Source organism: Phyllopteryx taeniolatus, chromosome 5 (assembly GCF_024500385.1).
Source record: "Phyllopteryx taeniolatus isolate TA_2022b chromosome 5, UOR_Ptae_1.2, whole genome shotgun sequence".
NCBI lineage: Eukaryota > Metazoa > Chordata > Actinopteri > Syngnathiformes > Syngnathidae > Phyllopteryx > Phyllopteryx taeniolatus.
The window spans coordinates 32164592-32187843 of record NC_084506.1 but is presented as its reverse complement, the minus strand read 5'-3'; the positions used below and the strand labels follow the sequence as shown (position 1 = coordinate 32187843).

Genomic DNA, 23252 nt, shown 5'->3' with positions numbered 1-23252 from the left:
CTCCTTTTTCAGGGTGTTTTTTTGTTTTGTTTAAATCCTCAGTGGAATCTTAAATTTAAAAAATTAAATAACATTGCATACAGGTAAAGACTATATTTCTTCAGTTATTAGTTAAAATTTCGATCTTAAAGCAACATAATGCAGGAAGAGGCAGAGTTTTATTACACTTCTCAAACTATTTCCAACACTTTTAAGTTTGTGTAAAAAGAACAACTTGAGGACATACCATTTTTATTGATTTGTGAAAAAAAAATATGTAATTGGACATAGACTTTCCACCTGACAGTGACAATATGCACTAATACATAGTAAAAAATTAAAAATGTTTTTCTTTTTCTCGGAGATAAGTCTTTCCAACTGACAGCAACAATATACACTAATACATAGTTTCAAAAAAAAAAAATAATAATAATCTTTTTTACTTTTTAGTTATGGACATGAGCACGGGGGGAGCTATATCAGTACTTGTACCTTTACTAGACATTTTGTACACAAGTATATTTACTGTACAGAGTGTGAGTACCTTTGCCATTCATTATTTTCTCGGGACCAGCGTCGGACAACTGGGGCCCCCAAAATGGCCAGGGCCCCTTGACAGTGTCAAGTTTTCAACCCCCGTTCGTTAAAACAGGAAGGAAAGGGTTGTGGACTTCTTCGAAATAGTGATAGATCCTCAAACATTTCAAAATAAGTGCCATGCAACTTACAGTTGATGATGCCCATTCATGATGACATCTCGTTACATCTGCGCAGCCGACCCGCGATGCAGGAGCCGATCATGTTGAAGCGGGCCAGGTCTCGCAGAGAAACGCCGTGGGATTTCTAAGAATGCCTGCGAAATGGCACGTTCCCTTTCCGGGTGTTTCGTCTTTTGTCATTTGTTTTGTCTTTTGTAAAAGTGTTTTGGCTTTTGTTAATTAGTTTCCTGAAATGTAAAAGTGTTTTGGCTTTTGTGGTTTCCTGAAATGTAAAAGTCTTTCACAATTTGTTCCATTGTTTTGCACTTCCAGGCCGCCATACTGGAACAGGCCCACTAGTCTTTATTGATGATATACCTCATGATGGTAGCAGCAGAATGAATTCTGAAGTCTACAATTGTCTGGCAATCTACAGAAAAATGCATCCAAACTATTCGGGAGAAGCTTCATCATGCAACAAGACAATGACTTAGAACTCACTGCCAACACAACAAAGGACTTCATCAGGGGGGAAAAAGTGGAAGGTCTTCGACTGTCAAGTCAATCATCGGACCTTAACCCAATAGAGCATGCATTTTACCTCCTGAAGAGGAGACTGACGGGAGAAACCCCCAGAAAGATTTGAAATGGGCAGCAGTAAAGGCCTGAGAAAACATTTCAAATGAAGAATGCAACATTTCGGTGAAGTCAATGGGTCGCAGGCGTGATGCAGTTATTGCAAGTAAGGGTTATGCCACCAAATAGAAAACGTTAATCACTTTAAGTTAATTTAATAGTCTGTTCCAATACTTTTGCTCAGTTGAAAAGTGGGAGGCTTCAAACAAAAGGTGCTCTGTCCTGAGTTGTTTAACACGCCTAGACGAAATAAAAGCTGGAATTCTGAACTATTGTCACATATTCATCTTTCAATCTGAAACCCAAATATCTTCAGTATTCAACAAAAACAAAGGAATTGACCTTGTTGTACCAATACCTTTGGCTTTTGGACTAAAACAACGCTTACTGTAATGTTGGTTTAATTATACATTTCAAACGAGGTTAAGGGAGTTGGGTCATGGTTATTTTGGGTAGTTTGTAAACACAACCTTCTGTAGCTGTTGTAGCTGCTTTCATGAAATGACGTATCTGTGAAAGTAAACACTGCACTCATCATTTTTCAAGCACATAAATAGCACTGAGAAGCGGGAGACATGGACTAGCTATAGTACTGAATGGACTATGTGTGCTGTGTTTAAGGAAACCCAACACCCAAGACCACGGAGACCAATTCTAAGAATGCTGAACTCTCCGCAAAACATAACTTTAGAATTTCATCATTTCTCAACATGGTAGCGTGATATATCGTGCAAACTCCTAACTCGAGGTTTCCTCTGCACATCCTGCTTACTGTGTTTATCACGAAAGAAGCGACGCGGTGTTTGTTTTAATTTTCTTACGGTGACTATAAACCATTGTAATCGACGCACCCTAGATACTGATGGCCAACTTTCTTGTCAAACCTGAATAGATTTCACTCAAACTCAAAGTGTTGACAAACCCATTTAAAAAGTGCATGAAGGCAATTCCAATCACTTGTATGGATTAATAATACCGTTGGAGAGGTTCTGTGCCCTTGGCCAACTCATCAATTCAGATTGACACACTGAGCCTGACAAATATAAATCCTAATCATATAAAGTGGTAACTCTGTGAAGAGATTTTCTTGAGGAATTAAGAATGTGGTGTTTAAATATGTTCATGTTTTATCAAAAAGTAAATGTACAGGCAATTAGGTATGCATCGATATTTTGGGAGAAACCAAAACACTGACATCTGGATGAACTGCAGCTCTGTGGTACAAGACAAAAAATACATATTCACTACTGTAGACCTTTTTTCTCTCTTTTTTTTAAAAAAGAAAAAAAACATTTGTATTCAAGAACAGTGCCACCTGCTGTCATGAAAGTGGAGAGGAGGGAGCAAACACACCTAAGCAGAGTGATCCTCAGTCGGGCTCACTGCAATGCAGCATTAAAAAGCTGCATACTGCTCATCTTTGCACCAGTGCAAATGGTCTATTGGGAATTTGAACAGCTGGCATCACTTGTCTCTGCAGGAAACCTTTCCCCCGACACATGAAATGACCAAACAATGGCACCTTGAGATATGACTGCTTAATCCTACTGCCAGGCCTGGGTTGTCGTCACAAGGTCAAAAGAGCCACAGGTTACGTGACGTAAACATATAGTTTATCGTGTGACACCCATGACAGCTTCCTTTAAGAACTAGACCATGTCTATTTCAATTGTGGCGCATGTTCAAAACCGAGAAACTATAGTGTCGACTTAGCTTCGTGTGACACACGATGGATGGCCTTGTACATGAATAGCAAAGTCTGTGATGAAAGTGTAAAAAAAAAAAAAAAAAAACACATTTTTTTTAAAAACAACATTAAAGGGACACTGTGTAACATTTTCAGTTTACTGGCCAAAATCAATGTCTCCATTTATATATGTGTCATCATTGGTGTATTATGACCTCTGCTAATAATATGATAGATTCTCATAAGCAAAGATTTTGAGATTTATTTATACATAAGAGCGGTGACCCAGTAGGGGAGCACCATGACAGTCTGCCATCTTGAAACTGAACTTGCCAGCTTTCTCCTCAACGAGTAAGTCAACACTGCCTAAATTAGCCTCGAGCTACCCATCTTCATTTGGTTTTCTAATCTACGACGGCTACCGTTGTTGCAATACGTGTTTAAAACAGGTTCTACAGCGCATGATTTGTTTGGATGCAATATGCAATTTCAACGCTCGATGGGAGTAATTCCTACACAGTGTCCCTTTTCAAACTATACATTTAGTAGTCACACTTGGTTGCAGCTGCAGAGGGAGGTTACCGTTTTTGCCTCTGGTGAGTCTCCAACACAAAGCCAAAACTTTGTAGCGGTGTACATTTATTTTTTCCTCTTTCATTATTGATGACAACATAGTGTCGCTTTAGCCATATTGTACTGAGCAGCCAGGACATTTTTAGTTGTTTGTTTAGTGTCATTGTGAAGCAGTCAACCTATTTATGCACTTGTATGACCTTGATCCCTCCTCACATCAAAATATGTTATATATATTTGATCATGTACCATATTTACATACTCGTACACAATGGTCAAATTGTACGATGGTTATGATAATTATAACATTGCCTGTACAATTAATAAAGGTCCGACGATGGCCACAGTTTTACTCTGGAACTGATTCATTTATATTTTATGTTCGATAAAACATTTTGAAACCACCCGCACCCCGAACTGTCTTCATTGGAGGCTCCACTGCATTTGTATTAAAGCCATCTTCCAAGGTGATGTATTTGCACTGCCTACCAGCGAGATGAAAGTAGAACACTTGACGTCATTAGATGCAGTATTATACTGGAGCTCCAACAAACAGAGTAAGCTACAGATAGCAGTTCTGAAGAAATGACAGAAGCTCCCGGTTTGTTGCCGATGTCATAAAAGTCTGTCAGTGGCACTGCACCCTGGAGGTTTGAAATGATAATTGCAGCAGCTGCTTCGGCGAGCTGCGGGACCCAGTCGTCTTTCAGTAAGATATGCAGCTTTAAAGAGAACACAAATCAAAACTGCTTAAGGATCCTCACTTATCTGTAAGCACTTTAAGGTAGAGCCAATGGGGTTTTCTCATGTCCCCCCCCCCCCCCCCCCCCCCCCCCCACCCGAAATTTCAGACTCAAAACACAGCAACGACTTTAAAAAGACGGGAAAAGATCATCACTCGTCCTGCACCTTGAGAGTGTGATGCATCTGTAGCCCTCAAGGCCTTGACGTGAGTGTCAAGGTGGAGGAGACACGGAAGATCTGAGGCAGCATGTTGCTTAACTGGTAGAACATTTCCTCTGAAATACTCTGTCAACATAAACAACACACACACACACACACACACGCACAGCCAGTGAGAAAAGAGCCATGGTGTTCAGTGGCAAGGGTAAAAAGCTGAAATATTGGCCTAGCATGAAATTGCATCATGTATGGGGAGAGGTGATAACAACTTTTACTGAACATCGAGGTATTTTCCTTGTGGGAGGGCAGCTAAGAGGATGCTGAATGATCTACGTGCGCATAGAGTCACTCAAAGGCACCTGTCAAATGAGAATGTTAAGTACTGATCGATACACATATCAACACACAACTCCGCAGTGTATATTTAGTCTCTTTGAAGGCAACAATGTTGTTTCAGGGGAGCTATTTCCAATCCTGTCTGAGCATGGAGCTGATTCAGTCGGAGCTTTTGATGCCTCTGGTTTCATAGTCTTACGGTGTCAACGGTGCTACATGCTATAGGCTCAGCTGTCTCCCAAACCACACAGCTCATAGGTATAAACATTCTGCAAAGCCCAAAATAAAATCAAGGTGGGCAGGTCCCAATGACTTTTTGAGAACGTGGAGTCAAATCACGCAGAAGCATCTGAACCTTGCGGCGACATTTTTCAGTTGTTGAGGAGACATAAAAATGGGTAAATTTATGGCAGTAATGACTGCTGCATGTGAATCCCGATGCTTATCACGCATGTACGTGGATGAGTGTCCAAGCTTACATTTATGACACAGTGTAAACATGGGCCAAGACAAACTTAAGGCTTTCTAATCTATGATTTATGGCGGGGTTTTAAAACACCCAATAGTTATGTGCGTCAAAGCCAGGTGTGCCTGTTATGATCTCGCATACACCATGAGTATACATTTCGCTTGAATTCACAGGGAGCTTTTTCTGGCAGCCAATGATTAAATGGGAGCTTGTGCATTGACTTGTGTCAACATGACATTTAACGTCAACAGATTATTGCACAACTGTGAAATAAGACCATGCACATGCATCTCACCTTTGGCACGAGAAACTGCACCGTGCGCGATATGCCTCCATCCCATGAGGCCATCTCCATCATGAAACCTGACAATCAAATGACAATCAAATGGTGGAGCCCCACCCACAAAAACAACCCAGTAAAATGATGCTCCATTATCTCTGATGCTGACAACGTGTAGAGCTGTGAAATAAACGCACATTTAACAGACTGAAAGGAATTTGAAAGATATGCAAGGGCTTTACCAATCACAAGAAAAGCATTTGTATTTATTTGGAGACTGCGCAACGTGTGCCAGAGCTGAAATGGTGCACATCTTGATATTCGTGCCAGTCTGCCGACTTGGCAGACCGCTCTATGCCAAGCTGGGCGGTGTTGGCGCAGCGAGGGTGTTTCCGTAAGCTTCTGCCCGGAACATGACAATTTGGTGACCGAGGGCTCTATTTTCAGTGATGCATCTTCGTTTTCATGCAAGCGCAAGACCTGAGGGTGTTTTCCCCTTGAATGCTAAACAAAACAAGTACATTAGGAAATATTTAGACTTAATAATTTGTATTTTTTTTTAATCCTTTGACAAAACAACCTCAGATTTCTTGAGAATTCTTGCTTCAGTTGGTCACCTACATGTGTGCATAATAACTGATCACAGTGATTTTATTTTAAGGCACAAAACTACCGGTAAGTCACAGGTATTTGGAACTGAAAAATATATTATTGTACAATACAATGAAATCAATTTATGCACACGTAGGGATTATTAACACTCCATTTTCTATATGAGCATAAAAATTCTCAAAATGATCCTTAGTGCCCACCACCACAATAATTTTTGTACAGCAATGTATTTTTCACTTTCCAATTCGTCCTGCAGGCTGGATTGAACTCCCTAGCGGGCCGTTTTCGGCCCACAGGCTGCATGTTTGACGCACCTGTCCTAGCCACATTTGTGTGTAGTTAGCCATAACATCAATCACTTGTGTTTATGTGGCTAAACCTTGAGCCACACTTAGCCAGTCTTCGTCACTGGGAAGCCAATCTTTTAAGGATGTGGGCCCAATTGAAACAACCCAGTCATCAATCAGGAATATACCTTAACGATTTGGGAAAATACTCTAAATACCAATTTCTATAACTTATTCATTTTTAAACAAATATTGCGTGCAATTTCTTTTGGGGGGAGTTTATCTCGAGTATTATTCAGACATAGAATATATGATTCTATAGTATGACCAACACAACACTGGATACAGGCAACAAATAAATAACTCTTTAGGCCAGCCCTAAATGTTATGATGAGTTGATATGAATAAAAAATCTTTTTTTTTGTAAAAAGAAAAAAAAAAAACACGATTCCCATATGACAGAATGAGCGCGGACACTTTTATCATATAGGGCTTTTGACACGGGCGATTTTGATTTGCCAGCGTGGCTAACGTGGGCAGTATTCACATCGCCACATCCTGTTTCAATTAGCCTTTGGTGAGGCGAAGAATGGGCAGCGCGAACATTGAACTGAGGTCACATTTGAGGATACACTTGCTGGAAAGGACAGTAATAACCGCACATGGTAACATTATTCTGTTGCTGCAGTGTCAAATTCTAATCTTTGCTGCAGGGCTGCATTTTCTTGCTGCCCTTCGTCTCTTGAATAGAAATTGTCTCCTTCCCATGGGCAAAAGAATTCCCCCACTGTTGCTGTTGTTAGCCTGACAAAGTTCTCAGAGATGTATTCAATACAGCATTGTTTTAGCAACTACCAAGGCTTTACTATTTTTAAGTGTAAAAGGGGGCAGCAACCAAATCGTAGCAAGTGGAGAAGAAAAGTGACATATGTTTTAAGGATGCAGCTCCAACAAAAGCATTCAATTTGAAACAAACAAAAAAAAAAAAACAATGAATACATGGATCACATTTTTGAAAAATTGTACCTTTTACACATTTGAAGACCAGTTCAGCTCTCTTCAAACACCACGGTATGGTCATTTCCTGTAGGGAGAGAACAAGATAAAGAAATTGCTAAAGCAAAACAAAAAGATATGAGAAACACAATCCAAATTGTGTCGGTTTCACTTGTGACATTTCACCAAACGGAGTAAGAAGACTTTTTTTTGCATTTGTAGCACAGTATGAACACAGACCATGACTAAAACAAGTTAACACGATCACAATATATATTCAACCTTTACTGTGTGTGTGTGTGTGTGTGTGTGTGTATATATCTCTCCATCCATCCATTTTCTGAGCCGCTTCTCCTCACTTGGGTCGCGGGTGCGCTGGAGCCTATCCCAGCTATCTTCGGGCGAGAGGCGGGGTACACCCTGAACTGGCCGCCAGCCAATCACATGGTACATAGAAACAAACAACAATTCGCACTCACGTTCACACCTACGGGCAATTTAGAGTCTTCAATTAACCTACCATGCATGTTTTTGGGATGTGGGTTATTATTATCCGGATTATTTATAACCACAATGCAAAAGAGCCTGATGTGAAATCCATTGCTCATGACAGTTGCATATGTGCAATAAATAAACATAGTTCAAAAACCACTTGAAAATGTTACTTTGAATGTGCTTATCAAATACCATGGCGCCACCACAAGTCAATTCTCAAACTAGGGGAAACATTGCTGGTGTGATGTCGTGCCTCAACATGCCCTGGACACTTTCTCTACTTCCTTTTGATTCAAGTCTTTTTCTTTTCTGAACTGAGTCCTTTTAGCACCTTGAAGACTCAGGAACCAGATGAGTTATAATTGATAGCTTCTTGTTTCACATCAAATCAGTGCAGTTTAGCGAAGATGGCTATATGCAGTACAGGCTTCTCCTTGTTTGTTGACTTTGATTGAAGTGGTATGTTTGTCTGAATTACAGACTGGAAGGTGCCTCCCCTTTTTTGTTTTTATTTGAACTTTGAGAGCATTTGAGGAAATAGAATACAAAAATAAGGACTGTAATGCAATCGTAAGCTACATTACACTTTGAAGTGCTTTTACAACAAGCTAGAACAATTTTTGCTGCAATGTTTGTATTCTACTTGCCTGATTTTGCCCCCCCCAGAACATCTGCCTTCAACAAAAATAAATTCTAAATCTAGCGGTTGTTTGTCTATATGGGCCCTACGATTGGCTGGAGACCAGGCCAGGGTGTACCCTGCCTCTCACCTGAAGTCAGCTGGGAGAGCCTCCAGCTCCCCTGCAAACATAATGAGGACAAGCGCTATAGAAGATGGATGGATGGGTCTAATGGTTAACAGGGTTGATAACTTTAGGAGATTACCTAATGTGTGTGTGAGTGTATATATATATATATATATATATATAGCGAGAGAGAGACACAGACAAGCACACACATTTTCCTGGTGAGGAAAGAGTCTAGGCTTCCCTGCTTAAGCTGCTGCCTCCGCGACCCGACCTCGGATAAGCAGAAGTTTTTCTTTTTTTAATAAATCGGCAAACATTTCAACAATTCAATTTTTTGCTGTGTATATCAATGAGGGGAAAAAATTACTTAAATGATTTTAGCAAATGGCTGCAATATAACAAAGAGTGAAAAATCTAAGGGGATCTGAATACTTTCCTTACCCACTGTACACACACACACACACACACACACACACCAGTTGAAGTAAGTATTTAATACGTCAAAATGTTTCTCACTAAATAGATTTCCAAAGGTGCTATTGACATGAACATTTCACCAGATGTTGGGAACAGCCCATACATAAAAAATAAAGTAGAACAAATAAGCTCAGAAATTAAGTTGTGTGTAAAAATGTGAAATGACACAGGGAAAAAGTTTTGAAGGGAGGTGCAAAAAGGCATGGAAAGCCAAGAAAACACCTCAAATCAATCAATAATCAAAGAGAAATCCAGCCCCTTGTCCTTCAAAGCTGGAGGTGGCGGAAATCAAGATGTTGAGGTTCGCTCTCGGAGTGACCAGGTTGGGAAAAATTAGGAATGAGCTCATCAGAGGGACAGCCGAGGTTCGATGTTTTGGAGACAAAGTTCGAGAGAGCAGACTTGGATGGTTTGGACACGTCCAGAGGAGAAATAGTGCGTATATTGGTAGAAGGACGATGAGGATGGAGCTGCCAGGCAAGAGAACTAGAGGAAGACCAAAGAGAGGTTGATGGATGTCGTGAGGGAAGGAGGATGCAGGAGATAGGCTGACATGGAAAAAGGATGACGCGCAGTGGCGAGCCCTAAAGGGACAAGCCCAAAGGAAAAGAAGAAGATTGGACATAATAATCTGGAAACAAAAGCCACCATTGAGGCGATGATTAGTAATTTAGTGATGTGATAATCAGTAACTGTGACTTTGTCGATTGGGAAGCTCCGCTCTGAAATTTCCACGGCTGCGGCTAGCTCGCAAGCGGGGATAAATAGGACGCAGAGCAATCTCGTTTACTCCAGGGACTTCCTGCAATGCCACCGCCATTGAGGTGATGATTAGTAACTGATTTTAGTCAGCCTGGCTAATCACACTGCAGAGCCGTGAGGCAGACAGACCGAGTGGAGCTTTTCCCGTGTCTGTACAGTTTTTTGGGGGGGGAATTCTAGTTTCATCTTCTCGGGCACCTGTTAATATACCCTCAGCAGGCCGCCCAAGTAAAGCCTATGTAGGGGAAACACTGCACCAGCCAGAGATTAGTTAAAACTTTGCTTCCAATCTAGCTACATTCTTGCTTTATTATTATTATTATTATTCTATTTCCTTTGTACAGTATTGTTTGGTAGGGTCTGTTAATAGCAATAATGGACTTATGTGCAATCATATACTGTTATGTCTTCGGCTACATGCACCTTCCAATTACCTCTGACATGTCATGCACCAGCAGCAGCGGGATGGTGATGGTGGTTACATCATGTGTGCAGCAGACCTTCAGAATGTTCCTCAGGCCCATGATGGCCGGGTCCCTGGCCGTGATGTTCCCTGAACGCACGTTGTCGTCCACACACAGGTGGAAGATGACGTGGACCTCGGACAGGTTGGAGTGACGCGAGACATAGAACTCCCCTTGGCAAAGAGTGAGTTATCACATTAAGTAATACAGTTTGGTTGTGAAATGACTACTGAATAATATCAATAACATTTACCTGCCAAGATATTCGAAGGATTTCTTTCAACATTTTTACTTTTATCATCATTTCCATTCCTGGGGTGCTCTGCAAGAACATAGATCTAAACCATCAGGATGTTGAAAAGATAGATCATTAAATCTATAAATGGCCTTTATGAATGATTAACACTGTCTGAAAAACTGTATCCCTCATTTCAAATACTGTATAAACTTGTAAAGTAGCTTGTACTGACTACATGTAATCATCCGGCAGGTAACTTTACTAAGTAATGTAGCATCAGATGTCCAAGTGGCACTATGTGGTATAGAAGTGCATCTCAGCGATGGGCAGCTGGCAGCCCGCGGGCACGTAGCACTTCCACAGGTTCTCAACCATTAAAGAAGTGTATAAAGACGCAGTTAACTATAGTTGAATCTGTGGCACTAGTGAGTCGTTCACATAAGGGCCAAATCCTTCAACTGAAATTATCGCATCATTACAGTACTAGTAATAACTCGCTAGCATAGCCAGCTAATGCTACCTTCTGTTTAACAATCCACAGAACCGACGGGGATGTTACCGTCTCCCACCCGAGCCATTGAATGCTACGATTGAATGCTGTAATGCATGCTAGGTACCGGAGAACGGCCGATCACAACAAAAGTATACAAACAACGGCGATTTGTTGTTTTTCCTTCATAGGAATCGTTGCCAGTTCATATGCCGATGAGGGGTTGTGTCTTGCGTGTCCTACAAAAACATGGACATTTTTAACACCGTGAGTCATGTTGCAAATGCGTGTGGTGGATTGGACAAGCAGCAAGACAGGAGACACACACCAAGGCTCCTTCAACAAAGCACAGTGAACCTTCGTGCCCTGTACGGACGGCACTGCAGTAAACAGGTGGGTGAGCAGGCCTATTCATTTGGGGATTTTCAATGACTTGCAGCAACAAAGTATAATATTCAACTCTTGAGTGCAACGGCAGCGGAACAACTTATAGAGGGTGTGTGTGTGTGTGGGTGGGTGGCTGGGTGAAGTGGGGGGCACAGTGCTTAGGGGGCACTTTTTCCACACTTCTTTCCCAAAAATACAATTGGCAACGGTTGGTTTGCTGTTCAGCAGTTTTGTGCCATCTTTGAATGTTAAGTGTTTATGCACATGAGCCCTTTGCACTGGGAAAAAATAAAACCCTTTTTTGTTTAACACTGGCTCTTTTACACATGCATTTGAGCATTAATATTTTAAGACACTGTAATGTACATTGGTTCCATTTTTTTATTTTTTTTTATTTAAAAAAAGGCATATTTTGTCCATATTTAAAATGGCATTTTTGTCATACATGTGGTTCGGATGTGTACGGTCCTGTGTGGGGCCCCCTGGTAGCGCTGAGAAAAGAAATATTATCCCCCTCCATCAATCAAGTTGCCCATCCCTGAAGTAGAATATTGTCGAAAAGTTTATTTATTTCAGTAGTTCTATTAAAAAAGTGAAACTAATATCTTTAGGGGCTGAATGCTGGATTTTCATGAGCCGCAAGTTCAAAATGATAAAAAAGTTAAATCATGAAATCTTTCACTGTGTACTGTGGAGGGAATCTATTTATTGAGTTTCACCTTTTCTGAAATGAATTAAGTTTTCCTAGATACTCCAGGGTAATTTAAGGGAATGCACCTGTATTTGTGTACTTTAAGCATTATTTAATAAGGCCAAAAGGTGGAATTACAGTCAATAATTGTATATAGTTGTATAGAGTCATCCATTTTCACCAGTAGACACTATGCACAAGTCACTCACCAAGCATACTTATTATTGTTGGAAAATAAAGTATGTGTGTGTACTGTCGCCTTTACAAAAAGAGCAATCAAAAGGTCTCACCAGGTTGACCTTTTTGCTTGCTGCTTCGCTGGGCTCTGGCGTACAGCACCACCTGCTGCACCTCCTCTAGCTGCTCCTCCAGGCAGAGAAAGTGGAAGTCTGTGCACTCCTTGGCCACTGTGGCGAAATCTACGTCAACACAGTGATAGTCATTACATGATGCCTAAATGACACGATCCTCGCTACAAGAAATGAACACCAGGATTATCACATCCCGAAAAGACTCAAGAGTCTTTAAATAGGAAATTCAAAGAGAAGAGACTTGTATTGTGACAGTGAAGGCCATATTAGTAGGACCATATTTGTGCTTAAATATAACACAGCAGTTCGAGAACTACTGTGATGGAACATTAACTGTCGAGGGTGTGTTAATTAATACACCGACATGAACAAAAGCTCAAATATACAGCACATATATATCATGCAAGCAGTGCTGGGGAGTAACTAATTACAAAATGTATGTTTGTTCTTTTGGGGAGATTCTGAAAATTTTAGACTCCCAGTTACAATTTTGAACACATAAGCAGATTCACTTTTATAATTTTGTACTTTTTTATGGAACATTGACTGATCTGCTTTGCCATTCATTCATTCATTCATTCATTCGCTTCTCCTCACGCGGGTCGCGGGCGTGCTGGGGTCTATCCCAGCTATCTTTGGGTGACACCCTGAACTGGTCGCCAGCCAGTCGCAGGGCAGATACAAACAAACAACCATTCGCACTCACATTCACACCTACGGGCAATTTAGAATCTTCAGTTAACAAATATGTGGTTAACTCCAAAAATAATGATCTATGGTTTTAATCGTTTTTTTTTGTTTTTTTTTTAAGAGAGGAAACAAAAAAGAGCCCTGTTATGCAATCATCATTTTTTTTTTTTTTTTAAATGCAATCAAAAGTAATTAGTTACATTACTTTGAGAAAAGAATTGCAATATTTGCACTACTCTGAAATTTTCCACAGGGTAACTTTGAATTGTAACAAACTACATTTCCAAAGTAAACACTTGCTGTAAATGACTCCCATTTACTGTAATCTAACCTCTCTTGATGCCACTGTAGGAGTTGACCCTGTTGTCAACCAAAAGCACCAAACCACAAAGTGACGAGGAATAGAGCGAAAGGGCCGTTTGGAGACGCCGCAACTTTGCTCCACTGCTGCCGTGACGTCTGTGCTTACAAAAGTCCAACACATCTGCCCGCACCAGCCGCAGGTTATGCATCGTCTTCAACTGTGCTCCTAACGAAAACAAAATTGTACTTCATCAACTCTATGGTCTGCAAATGTCAATAAACATCCCATCCAACATGGATCAATAAACATCCCGTGGTTATAAGTGTTTTATATTTTTAGCATGTTTCCACAAATAACATTAGTTGATAATACAAAAATAAGACATATTACAATACAAACTAAAAGATGTGTATGTCAGCATATGGTGCTCCAAAACCTCTATGTACCTTTCAGCATTAAGTGGGCATTCACAGATGTGCAAGTTACTAATGCCACGGGCACTACCACACCCCCGTATCCATCACAGATGCTCGCTTTTGAACTTTGCGCTGATAAAAATCCTGACGGTCCTTTTCGTCTTTGGCCCGCAAGGCACAACGTCCAAGATTTCCAAATACAATTTGAAATGTGGACCTCCACTTTTGGTGAATTCAAACAATTCTGCAAGGAAGAGTGGGCCAAAATATGTCCCGAGAGATGTGAAAGACTCATTGCCAGTTCTAGAAAACACTTGATTTCACTTGTTGCTGCTGAGGATGGCCCAACCAGTTTTTAGCTTTAGAGGCCAATTACTTTTTCACACAGTGCTACTATGGTAGCTTTGAATAGTGTTTTTAAATCACCATTTAAAAAGAGCATTTTAGGTTCACCTGGTGTGTGTGATCTGATTCTCAGTTTGGTGTGATTATAATGAGCACAAGACATACAATACATTAAAAGACTTAAAATACTGATGCTTTGTCAAAGCGGAGCACTTACCTAAATGAATAGTGAAGCTTTCTTCCAGTTGAGGCTGCTCCTCAAACATCCTGCCTCCAGAATCGGAAGGTTCTGACAGCTGGCTGGACTGTACCTTAATCTCCTCACTAGATATTAACCATGCAAATTAACAATAATAGTAGTCATTCAAATGGAAGCTTTATATTATGTTATACTTAGACGTGTACATAGTACTGTATAAACACTCAGCAAATGGAATCTGGACGTTTCATAAGGCCTGGAATTGTGACAATGCATTTTAGAAATATGAACACAAAGTGCATGTGCAAATACATGTAGTGTATTATGCCTACAAAAAAAACATTTTTTCATACTGTACACAAATAGATGCAGACAAACATACTTAATTTGGCTGCTGTTGTTGGATTTCTGCAGGTCCTGGTGCAATTTAATGACCCACTCTTGATATTCTTGCTTTTGAATACAAGTCACTTGCTTCAGTTCAGTGACCCACTTGTTCTCCAGCACCTGTTGACAGCAGACAACCACTAAGGAACATACGACATGATTACATAACTACTATTTGTACTACTGTAATAACACTCCTCTATAGTACATTTATACCTGCTGTGCATCAAAGTGCTGGGAAGCTACTGCATTTACATCATGGTCACTCAGTGTATTTCCCAACTCATGCATCACCTTGTCCATTTCTGCAGCTTGTCTACCATGCAGGGGGGGAAAGAGCATTTAAATCAATGAAGAGAACACATGCAAAATACTGCCTGGCTGTTTTCTCATTTTTGAAATGCAGAGCATTTCTAATTGTGTTTTCATTCAACCTGATTTCAGCCCTGAGACTTGAGTATTGATTGTATCCGGATGGAGGGACTCTGCTGATGCAGAAGCTGGAAGGCCCACAGTCCGTTAAGAGCATAAATAGCAACTCCAAAACAACAAGGGTTCCTTTTCGCCCCGTCAAGAATTGGATTTGAATTGGAAGAGCTATGTCGCCTTCTGTCGGACAACTCCATAATTACCTTTTTAGTATTTGCAAATGTATTTTAGAATAGCAGCACGCTTGGCTCCAGTCTTTCTGTCTAGAGTTTGCATGTTCTCACCGCGCTTGCATGGTTCATCTCCGGCTACGCCAGCATCTTCCCACACCCCAAAAACATGGTTGTTAGATTAATTGGAGACTTAAATTGTCAATTAACTGTGAATGTGCGTGTGAATGGTTGTTTGTCTATATGTGCCCTGCAACTGACTGGCAACCAGTCCATGGTGTATCCCGCCTCTGCCCCAAAGTTAGCTCCGATAAGCTACAGCTCATACTTGACCCTAATGAGGACAAGCGCTCGAAAAATAATGGATGGAAGTCCGAATTTTCTAAATTCTCAATTGGATTTTAATCCAAATAAAACAAAAATGCTTAGGAAACTTAGGAGAGTATTTTGTATTTCACTTTGTTCAAGTGATTGATTTGGACACTGGTCTATCCTCAAACTAATATTCACAGCATCAGGGTGAAGCACAAAAAAATGTTGACTCGATAAATTTTGAATCATAAATTAGAGAAAACATTTTTTGTTTGACAGACAAAATACTATTGTGTGGAGGCAGTTGACATGCAAGTGATAAGTCAACCTTAATTTTGTTCGTCTAAAAAATGTTCGAGTTTTTATGAATTTTGTGTTAATCAGACTTTAGGTAATATCTAAGTATTTTTGTGTTTGTTTTTTTATACATTTTCAACTAAATGCAGAGAGAATGTAGCAAATTATGTTTTTAAATGTACAGTACATGGGGGGAAATCGGGGGACTCCATCGCCTGAAACACAAACCTCTCTTGTATCTTCTTGATCTCCATGTCTCTCTCGCTGATGAGCTCAGAGATACGGACAAAGTAATTGTGCTCCAGGTTGAGAAGCGTATCAGAGGCAGGAGAATGGATCAACTCGTGGTAAACATCTGCAAAATCTTCATCCCAGCAGGGCTCCTCGGGTCGCGCATGCTCTAGCGTGGTCTAAAATGGTTAGAGACAAAAGGAAATATACAAATAAAAAATTCAACTTTAATGCTCCTCTTCAGGGAGACTGTTTGTGCAGTAGTGACTTAGAAAGGTGAAACAACAATAGCAAAACACGTAATGTGTTTCAGGGTCCGACATTGCGACTTTTGGAGTGATGGCATGGCATGTTGCGGTGGCTGGGACAAAAAGCTGGGACAGGGGCAACAAGAGAGTGGGAAAGTTGAGGACTGCTCAAAAAAAACACCTGTTTGGAACATTCCACAGGCGGACAGATTCATTACAAACAGGGGAGTATAAAAGGAGCATCATCAAAAGGCTCACAAGGATGGGGGGGAGGTTCACCACTTTGTGAATTCCTGCATGAGTAAATAGTCCAACGGATTAAGAACAACATTTCTCAGTGTACAATTGCAAGGAATTTAGGGATTTCATCATCTACGGTCTGTAATATCATCAAAATCATGCAAGTAAGCGGCAAGGCTGAAAACCAAAATTGAATGCCCATTTACCTTCGATCCCTCGGGCGGCACTGCATTCAAAACTGGTATCACTGTGTAAAGGATACTGCCACGTGGGCTCAGGAACACTTCAGAAAACCAATGTCAGTTAGCACAGCTCGTCGTTATCAACAAAACCCAGAAACGCCTCCAGCTTCTCTGGGCCCAAGCTCATCAAAGAGGGACGACGCAAAATGAAAAGTGTACTGTGGTCTGCCGAGTCTGCATTTCAAATTGTTTTGGGAAATCATAGAGGTCGTGTCCTCCGGGCGTCAAGAGGAAAAGGACCATCCGGATCGTTATCAGCGCAAAGTTCAAAAGCCAGCATCTGTGATGATATGGGGTTGGCGGGGGTGGTGGCGTGTTAGTCCCCATGGCATGGGTAACTTGCACATCTGTGAAGGCACCATTAATGCAGAAAGGTGCGTACAGGTTGGAGCATCATATGCTGCCATCCAAGCAACATCACTGCTAATTTCAGAAAAACAATTGCAAGCCACATTCTGCAGGTGTCACAACAGGGTGGCTTCGTAGTAAAAGAGTACGAGTACTAGACTGGACTGCTGGCCTGTCTCCCATTGATGGGAGAAATGTGTCAACTTCAATGGAATTGGGGTTTGTATTTCTGAATGGGTTGTGTGGTTCTTTAGCAAAGCTCAATAAGCCAATAAGATATGTAATTTTGAGATTTATTGTTCAGATGTCAAAAGTCAAAATCGAAACTCAGTACTCTATTGCAAACAACCAACAAAACAACATTGCTGATAGATTGGATAGTTCACGCACGGACAATAGTTTAGGTTTTGTACTTCTTGGACCAATGGCTTCTCTTGCATACTACTCTTTTCCAGTGTCCAGTAGACACAATTGCTCCTGAATCGTTGTAAATTTCCGTATTGTGGGACTAAAGGGGTGACGCAAAATAGCGTGCACAGAGCATTCCCTGATCGTACCCGAACAGCTGGAGGCAGTAAGCTTGGGCGACTGTTCAATGTGCACATGCCATTTTTTTTTGCTTTGTTTTGTTTTGTTTTGTTTTGTTTTAGAAGATAAATATATAATGCATATTATGCGTGTGTGTGTGTGCGTGTTCCGCAATGTGACAGAAAGAGCATGAACTGCATTGAAAACAGTATTGTGGCCTTTAATTTCTCTTTGAGGCAAATATGAGCTTTCAGTTTCGAAACTAACTGGTGCCCAGAGGCCACTGCATGTGTGCCATTTCTTCTTCTTCTCCTCCTCCTCCCTGTTCTTCTTCTTCCTTCTAAGTGTGCTTATCATTCTTTTGTTTGAAACTAAGTTGTTTGTAAATGCTCACCAGAATCTCGCATGTTAATGAGTTTTCATGCAACACCTTCCTGCAGATGTTGCACAATAAAAGCATTATTTTAAAAAATAAATGGTGTATGCCCACTGAAATACAAGGGGGGCTCATAATTCGAATAGAATGCAGCTCATGTTATGTTTGTATTAACAGTGTCGTAGTAATTTTAACAATGCAAATGAGAGTGAGATCTCTTCTTTAAAAAATGAATTACACTTTTGAAACAGAGTCCTGTTATCCTCTGTAGTTTAGGTAGATAAAGGTCGCATGCAAGATATTTTGTTTTCACGGACCCCTTGCCAGTCCACCATAGACCACTAGGAGTCCACGGACCCCTGGTTGAGAAAGACTGCTGTATACAACACATAGCGATCTTGTCCTCACCTCTACATAGGCTCTGGTCCACGCACTGGCGAGCTGATTTACATCTACATGTCCTATCGTGAGTCTTTGCAGGGCCAGTTCTGCCTCTCTGTCGTAATCCAAAATGGTCTCTTTCTCAATGAAGTCGGACAGGGACACTTTTAGTTCTGTGAGGGAAGCATTTCAAGAACGAGAAATCATTTCACACTGTGAGAAGTCAGCTGTAGAGTGGTTACAAATTGGAATCTTGTCAATACTGTCGACACATCCATCCATCCATCCATCCATCCACCCAAGTTCTATACTCTGTGTCCTCATTAGTGTCGCAAGTGAGCTGGAGCCTATCCCAGCCAACACTGGGCGAGAGGTGGGGTGATCTAACGCCGCTACTCAAAGACTAAACATGTTTCAATATAAAAACAAATTAAACCATTTTTGAATGCATCTAAAAAGGATGACTGACTTCTCAAACTGTAAATATGTTTTTATGAGTCACTGATTTCTCTTATGGTAACTAGAATTTATGCGAACTAGAATATTAAGTGAAAGGCACTGAAGATGCCAACATTGCCTGTTTGGTTGCTTTGTGCCAAGAAACCAGTGAATACTTGAGTTATCCTTGCTCATGCTAACTGATGGAACAACAAAGAATAACAAAGAGTTATTTGTGAACACATTAATTTGATCTAATAATGCTAATGTACAAAACCCAATTCCAATGAAGTTGGGACGTTGTGTGAAACGTAAATAAAAACAGAATCCAATGATTCGCGAATACCTTTCAACCAATATTCAATCCGCTATATGCGGACTGTCTCGTGACCAACGAGGAAGAGCTGACTTCCTGTGTATGCTTTGCTAAAGATCATAACTAGGATTGATTACATTATTGTTTGAAGCTGAACTTGCTCCAATTTTTGTTTTCGTGTGTTCATGTCTTTGGACAAACTTAAAATACATGTACTGTATATTATTTATTTATACAAATATGATATTGTGCATGTAAACATGAACAAAGCCCAAACAAAGTCTATGGTCATCTTTGGTGGCTCTGTGGGGACATCTTGTGTTTAAAAAAAGACATTGTGGACGGTTAAAGTTGAAACCCGTCCCCATTAAAAGAAGCGAAGTGGAAGTGCTTTTGCCTGAACACAAGTAGTTTGCGCATATACCACATTCCATACAGTACAAATACAAGATATTTAATGTTAAAACTAATGACTATTATTATTTTTTGCAAATACTCTCTCATTTCAATCTGCTGCCTGCAACACGTTCCAACAAACGCTGGGACGGGGGAAACAAAAACATTTAAAAATGTTGAATTTAAAATTGAAAGTCAAGTAGTTCAAGTGCAATGAAAAGCCACACTGTTTTGGAAACTTGCACAACAGAGTTGGGGAAAAGTTTTTCAAGAATATTGGATTTCCATTTTAGAGATAGTGTGTTGTGCTGTTATATCTGCCCAAGGTGAGTCAAAGGTTGAGAATACATTGTTGTATGGAAATTTATTTCATGACTTCTTTTCTAACTTGTATAGTTTATTTGTTCTGTGCTTTCATTTCAGAGTAAAATGGGAAATTGAACTTCATAACTTTAGAATTTTCAAAAAGCTGGAAAAATTGGGGTTCTACAACTTTGGACCGGTAGTGTACATACAGACAACCATTCACACGTTCATAACTGTCAGTAAGTGTGATTTGCACTCACCCTGCTGTCACTGGTCAGGTCGCTGACTGAACAGGTGGTTACAAAAACGCAATCGGACTAACTATTGCCATTGAACAACTGGTTTCTACCAAGAGCAGACATCTCACCGTTTTCTATGTAGCAGGGTATTTTATGTAGCAGCATCAGACGTCCATGATGGTCACTGATGTTCTCCTGAACAGGGAACTGCAAAGGCACTTTGAGAACACAGTTGTGTCTCCCTGCCTTGAATTCAAACACAAATTCCTTTTCAGTCTTGTTACTTGCTTTGCCTTTGATTTTCTTCATGGTCTCGACTATAAAATAAAACAAGAACAGCAGAGTTAGAATGGAATTAAGTGGTGTTGATTATCTTTTGATTTTTTAATTTGTTTTTTTGTGTGTGTGCATTGTGCTCTCTATGACCTAATCTGGGCGACTGTATAATTATCGCTCATTTCACACACAATATTAGCCAGTTAAAAGTAAAGCAAATCCTCGTTGAAATCAAGATAAGCCAAATTAGAAAACACCAAACAGCAACCTCTTTATTATAAATGCATGTTCGCGTGGTCAATGACTTCTGGATCATTGCAACATGATTACCAAATATTATTATAACTATTATCATCATTATGATTGTTAGTGAATCTGTGTTAAAACAAAAACATAAAAATGCCCGTTTCAATGACACTAATATTGTGTATACTTGGGTTTCTATTCTGTCCAGCTTGTCAGACATGAAGCTCCACGTTCGCGAGTAATTTAGCTCTTTTTTTTTTTCTTTTTTTTTTTTTTTTTTTTTTTTTAATATATATTCTACAACGGAAGACAACCCCGTTTTTACATTGACAAATCGCGTACGTTTCTCTGTTTAGTGGACATATGAGAATAAGATGCATTTATTTACCCGTATAAATTTTGCTTCCTGTTGGTTCAGTCAGCTGACAGCTTCTAGCTAAGCGTGTGGGAGGAAACGCACTTTCGTCTTTTTCTTTAGTTGTTTAACAGTACTACTGAATATTTGACACATTCGTGAAGTCAATTAGGTTGAATTTATTACCCGTATTTATTTAGCTACATTTTACTCTCGCACACGATTGAATTAAACATTTTTTTTTTAAACAAATGACCATAAAGGTATTTTGTTTTCCACGGGCACTATTGCCCCCTAGTGGTCATAAATAACTGATTTCCAAGCGTCAAATACAAACTGACGTCCATCATCTTATTAGAGTCTTACCAATCAGTACATTTTTTTAATCCACATTCTAATGGGAAATTTATTAATCCTACTACCCTGCAAAATTTGTAAAAATGAAAACCTGCATTAATAATTGCAGTATTTGTGACGATTATAGTCTGCCCTAGGGAACTAAAACGTAGTTTAGAGCAGTGATAGCCAACCAGCGTGCCGTGGTCCACAAGTGTGCCGTGAGCGTTGATCAGGGGTGCTGTGGGAAAGTATCCATCTGCACTTAATTTGTCAGAAAAATTATTATTTTGTTTGAATTGAAAATATGTATGTTAATCTGTCCATGCCAGCAACGTATTGTGACAGGCAGAACAATTAAATGCTCTTCCATTCGATGGCAGAAGTTACAATAAACGTGGAGCCACCTAGTACCGTTTATACAACTGAATGAGTCATTTCTTGCTGCGAGCTTTGTGTTCAATTAAACAGGCCCAGATTTCACACAAATTCAGTTTGTATGTAAATAGAAATGAGATCATCATTATTCCAGTATTGATACCTTTTGTGACAGTTTTGTTTGGTGGTGTGCCTTGGCTCAATAAAGGTTGGGAAACACTGGTTTAGGAAGTTAATGTTTAACACTTGAAAATAAATACAAATGAATATTATTTTAAAATATAATTTAAAGGAGATCGCACTAAAGTATATGGTTTTTCTTTACATCTGGGGTGTCCAAACATAAGGAAAATTCGAAGGATCCATGGGCCACTTTGACCTTCTTTTTATTTATTAAACACGCTAAACCAATCCATCAAGCAATTACATATTATTCATATTATAGATATTTTGGGGAAAACTGCTGCATCACAGCTTTCTGTTGAAGGTGATAAGGCTAATTGTTTAGGATTTTTCAGGATTTGGGGGTGGTCCATGGCCCTGTATCTCACAGGACTAGCTCTACCCCTGCACATTCAGAACCAAAACAAGAGTAACCTACAGTTGAAACCAGATGTTTACATACACTACATAAAAATATTCTTTCCTCATGATGCCATCTAGTTTGTGAAGTGCACCAGTCCCCCTTGCAAGCCAGCAACCCCAAAACATGATGCTGCTATCCTGTGGGGGTGCGGTAAATAATGAGACCAGGAGACGAAAGCGAAACCTCTACATCAAACTAACTGACAGTGAAACAACAACAGACGGCCCACCTCTTTGAAGCCGGAAACCCGTGTAACTACCGCCCCTCTCTTAAAGGTACTGGTCCCTGGTGAATGTCTCTTCCTTGTCGGTCACTACCACACAGTCCCCTCCAGAAATCATCATAACAAAATTGCATAACCGAAGTGTCACGAACAGTGACAAGATAAACAGTCAACGTGTTCGGAGCCAGATCAAGCGACCAAAACGGCTGCGCTTAGCAGGAGGGGCGAATGGGGCAAGGGGTGGGTCCAGAGCCAGGGCCGGACCCGGGGCCGAGCCGGAGACCACAGCGTGCAGACGCCCCCGCTGTGGCGGCAGTGTCAGCTGCAGCGGCACATCAATGTCCACATAAGCAGTCTCGAGGCAATCCACCGTTATCTGCTCTGGTAGACTTCGGATGTCCACCACAGAGTTCTTAGCCTCCACCTCCGGGACATGGAAGGGCCCCTCGTAGGAGGACTGCAGGGGGGTTTGATGGCCGTCGTGGTGTTTTGTA

General features: G+C 40.5%; 1 protein-coding gene across 6 annotated transcripts; it reads right to left on the bottom strand.

Moving 5' to 3' along the window:
- Positions 1-214: 214 nt before the first annotated feature.
- Positions 215-21413, bottom strand: ferry3 (FERRY endosomal RAB5 effector complex subunit 3). 6 transcript variants are annotated; one of them, XM_061775004.1, is made up of 15 exons: positions 21269-21413; positions 20487-20675; positions 18691-18836; positions 16298-16479; positions 15078-15177; positions 14857-14981; positions 14493-14599; positions 13542-13739; positions 12500-12628; positions 10657-10725; positions 10374-10576; positions 7487-7544; positions 5577-5644; positions 4483-4602; positions 215-4295 (listed from the first exon to the last, which is right to left on the bottom strand). In XM_061775004.1, the coding sequence occupies exons 2-14, from the start codon at positions 20665-20667 to the stop codon at positions 4510-4512; spliced, it is 1659 nt and encodes a 552-aa protein (XP_061630988.1). In that variant the 5' UTR covers positions 20668-20675; positions 21269-21413; the 3' UTR covers positions 215-4295; positions 4483-4509. The 6 variants fall into 6 exon arrangements, with proteins under 6 accessions (XP_061630988.1, XP_061630987.1, XP_061630989.1 ...); XM_061775003.1 differs by having other exon boundaries at positions 215-4602; XM_061775005.1 differs by lacking the exons at positions 215-4295; positions 4483-4602; positions 5577-5644; positions 7487-7544 and adding an exon at positions 9222-9761 and having other exon boundaries at positions 20487-20604; positions 21269-21329.
- Between the last annotated feature and the right edge of the window lie 1839 nt (positions 21414-23252).